Here is a 4,107-nt window from a genome sequence, read left to right as displayed (position 1 = left end):
GTGTTTATCGCCACCAGGGGGCGTATTTATTTTGAGTTCTGAGTGTCTGATGGGGGATGGGTTATTTAAGGTCAACCATGATTCTGTTCAGGTGTGGTTAATAGGTAGAGGCAAACAGTTTTCTAATGTGCTTGATTTTGGATGTATGACGAATTTATGTGGATCTAAATGGAAACAGTGAGACAATGGACATTTGTACTGGCAATAAATGACTTTATTTATGTCATACGAAAAGATCGGCATCCTGAATCTTAATTGAGCGCACGTAAAACCAACGCCTTTCAACAACAACCACCAGTAGCCTAAAATATAGGATTTTTGCCGCTACACTTGCATTGAGCAAAATATAGTTCTACACCTTTTCCTGTTTTCACTTCTGAAAGGTGAAAACATTCAGCCAAGAAGTCTCACAATGAAAGAATATTTTATTGATTCAAAGGATTTTGAAAGTAATACAGTACAGCTTGAATTACCGTCAGTAAAAGCAAACTAATGCTCATCTGTTGCCAAAATGTATTTGTTTAAAGCAGGAACAAAGATTTTTTTTATAATGTTAGCATGCACTCTGATCAACAGATACTTTCATTATCATAAAAACCTGAGTCATTTATTTAAACAGATCCAGTTCAGCCTCACTGTGACCGAGTTTTCCACCAAGCATTTTACTGGTACAGCTCACATTTACTTCCAGTAAGGCCGGGGTCACAGATCAGGGAGTATTTCACCTCCAGCTTTCCGTTCCCTGAGCAGGTGAAGGTGTTGGTTCCCCGGGTCAGATAATGTGTGCAGGAGATGAGAAGGTCATCTTTTCCCACGTCCTTATCCCAAACCTCAACCTTCAGGGGAAGATGAGTTTCCACCTTCAAAAGAAAATTTAAATTAAAGTTAAAACGTTATTTAACTTGTAATGCTAATCTGTTAAGCTAATCTATAGAGAACCTACATGGCCCAAATTAAACACGGCGTTCCACACTGGATTGTCTGACTTGATCTCTGAGGTCTGGAAGAACATGTTTGCGTACCACACCCTACCAACACTGTCGACAGGAGAGAAAACAACAGATTAATGCTGATGTTCATCAAGTGATCCAAGCTGTCAGACTGCGAGCCGTGCATCAACCCACGCATTAGTTCTGCTGACTCCATCTCCGTTCAGACCGTAGGCTTGGACAACGGTCACAGACAGAGTTCCCAACATGGTGCGCCTGGCGTCGCCATCGGCCGCGTCGTCCACCAGGTCCAGAGGAGCAGCGTTGGTCCCGACCTGCAGCAGGAGGCTGAGGAGGAGGAACCCTGAGGTCAAACCAGAAAGCATGGCTAGAGTCTAGAACTGAACGAGAAAAGAACGAGGAAATCATCGTCATGAAAAGCAGTTTGAAGACTCAACATTCAAAGATGAACCTGAAATGATTCAAATGATCTAAAGTTTCTCACTAACTATCACGACCAAAGCTTAGACAGGAAATGCCCTCAGTTCTACTTAGAAACCAGTAAATTCACCAGGAATCAGCCGGCAGAACTAAAACAAACCATAGATCGATACATTTGGATCTTATGTGTTGCAGCAGAAAAATCTCCCAGAAAAATGATTCAGTAAATCATATTTTGGTTGTCAGTGAGCAGCGTTAAGATTTTAAATGCAGAAGTAAAAGTTTTATCATCTCCTGGTGCTAATTTTATTTTCCTGACTCCTGGTGTAAAAAGAGCTTCAGGTTGTTTCATATCCTGAATAACCTACAGCTGATGAGCCTTTTCCAACAATCCAAACCAGATTGAGAAGCACAATTAATGCCTGATCTGACGAGCTGAGGACCAGTTTATAAAGGATCCGGAGCCGCAGGACCAGCCTGAGATAAAGAGGTAAAAAAAGAAAAACAACCTGATAATGGATAAGAGTTTACCTGGCAGTAGACGTGTTACGCTGACTTGGTTAATAATTACAGATGATTAGCCAGTGAGTCAAGGTCATTGTTACACAACATGAGTTTTGTGTAACATGTTAACATGTGTTACTATTTCTGACATTCAACAAACATATTACAATCTTCAAAAAGTTCAGCAGTGAAGTGAAGGACTAAAAACAAGGCATTTTTGAAGGGACTTGAATAAAATTACTTCTTTTTAACCCTTTCTTCGCCTCTTTCGGCTTTAGGCAGCTGGAATGGATCAGCAGCTGTGGTGGGATGGTTCCTGTCCAATACATGTTCTATTGTACAGTAATGATTAAACCAGACCTCCATGTTCCGGAAAACTGCATTAAAAAAGGCTAAATAAATCCCAAGAGTGAGTAAATAAACTTCTTCCTCTGAATTTCTTTTCAGCGAGTCTTAATGTTGGTCATTAAACATCGATAAGTCGATAAGTTATGTTAGTAACTCTGCTCAGTCGTAAAAGGATTGATGCCAAAGTATTTTATAACAAATCTGTGGTGAAATACCTTTAATCGTTGGTTAATAATTACATATGAGTCAAGGTGATTGTTACACAACATGAGTTTTGTGTAACATGTTGATATGTGTTACTAAATTCAGAAAGTTCAGCATTAACTCAAATGGGCTGAAACTAAAAGTGTTTTTTGTTGAACCTGGTGCATAAAATGATTTGTTTTGTTTCTGTGGTTTATGCTCCTTCTGCATGTCGCTGCAGATGAACAACCAGCTGCTATTCTGTACGTATTTATAGTAATAATTAAACCAGACCTGGGAAAACTTATGATGGCGTCCATGTGCCTAGAAATTACATAAAAGAGTCTGATAAAAACGTTGTGTAAAATATTTCCAGGTAATTTTTCTTTCAGTCTTTCAGTGAAACTTGATGATAATAAAAAGATTTTAATAATTATTATTTTAAGTTTTAAAGAGAGATTTGTTTTAACACGTTTTGGATGGAAGACGACACAGAAAGTCAGTGCATAAAGATGTAAAAGAGAAAAGACAAGAAAATGTAAAAAATAATTAAACCAGACCTTCAACCTCCTTGGGAAAACTTATGATGGCGTCCATGTGCCTAGAAATTACATAAAAGAGAAGCCAAATATATTCAGTCTGATAAAAATGTTGTGTAAAACATTTCCAGGTAATTTTTCTTTCAGTCTTTCAGTGAAACTTAATAAAAAGATTTTAATAATTATTATTTTCAGTTTTAAAGAGAGATTTGTTTTAACACGTTTTGGATGGAAGACAAGTGGTTTTTTATTCTTAATGCAGAAAAGAACACAGAAAGTCAGTGCATAAAGATTTAAAAGAGAAAGGACAAGAAAATGTATGGATTAATTTATTTTGAAAGGCAACGATGAGTCACATCAGAGAGAGGAAATGTCAGGTGGAAAAAACAATGAGAGAGAAGAAATAAGAGTACAATTATTTGCTCCGTTATGGGCAGGTAAAGAAAAGGACAGTTAGTAATCAAATTGTGGATAGATTAAAAACATGTTAACATTTTTAGGGCTTCTAATGTAATATAAAGACAGCATTGCATTGAGAAAAATATATAGTTCTCCAGCTTTTCCTATTTTCACTTCTGAAAGGTGAAAACATTCAGCCAAGAAGTCTCACAATGAAACCAAATAAATGAAAGAATATTTTATTGATTCAAATGATGTTGAAAGTAATACAGTACAACTTGAATTACCGTCAGTAAAGGCAAAGTAATATCAAAATATTTTTCTTTTTTTCTTCCAAGAATAAATTATTTGTGGACTTTTTTAATGCTCTGACTTTACCAGACATTTAACACCATGTTTAACCACTTGTTGTTTCTGCTCAGTTTTCTAAACTGTAAATTATCTGAAGGTGGTTCAACATGGAAAGTTTCATGAATCTCTGAGTTGGGTTTAACTAACACACACAGCAAGGCCTCTTTTCAAGCTCTTCATTATTTTTCTAGTTGATAATTTCCCTTTGAGGATTTAAACTGATTGTAGGTTCCTAAATAATGAAACCATGAGCTTGACGCTCTCCGTACTTCCCCTTCGGTCCACTTGATAACGAAAAGAACAAAAAACCAGACTGGGTCCTCTTGATAAAAGTTAACGGTTTACTTCAAAAATAAAAACGATACAAATGTTACTTTTCCACAAAAAATAATAGAGTAAACTAAAGGTCTTAA

At 36.7% G+C, this 4,107-nt stretch overlaps 1 protein-coding gene across 1 annotated transcript; it reads right to left on the bottom strand.

Annotated features, from left to right (window-relative positions):
* Positions 1-407: 407 nt before the first annotated feature.
* Positions 408-1,855, bottom strand: LOC108166007 (perforin-1-like). Its single transcript, XM_017303481.2, has 4 exons — positions 1,739-1,855; positions 1,125-1,330; positions 944-1,037; positions 408-860 (listed from the first exon to the last, which is right to left on the bottom strand). Exons 2-4 carry the CDS (start codon positions 1,313-1,315, stop codon positions 663-665), a joined length of 483 nt encoding a protein of 160 aa, XP_017158970.2. The 5' UTR covers positions 1,316-1,330; positions 1,739-1,855; the 3' UTR covers positions 408-662.
* Between the last annotated feature and the right edge of the window lie 2,252 nt (positions 1,856-4,107).

This window comes from Poecilia reticulata, chromosome 18 (genome assembly GCF_904066995.2).
Source record: "Poecilia reticulata chromosome 18, P_reticulata-male-v2, whole genome shotgun sequence".
NCBI lineage: Eukaryota > Metazoa > Chordata > Actinopteri > Cyprinodontiformes > Poeciliidae > Poecilia > Poecilia reticulata.
The sequence above is the reverse complement of the archived record's forward strand: the minus strand, read 5'-3'. Positions and strand labels throughout refer to the sequence as shown.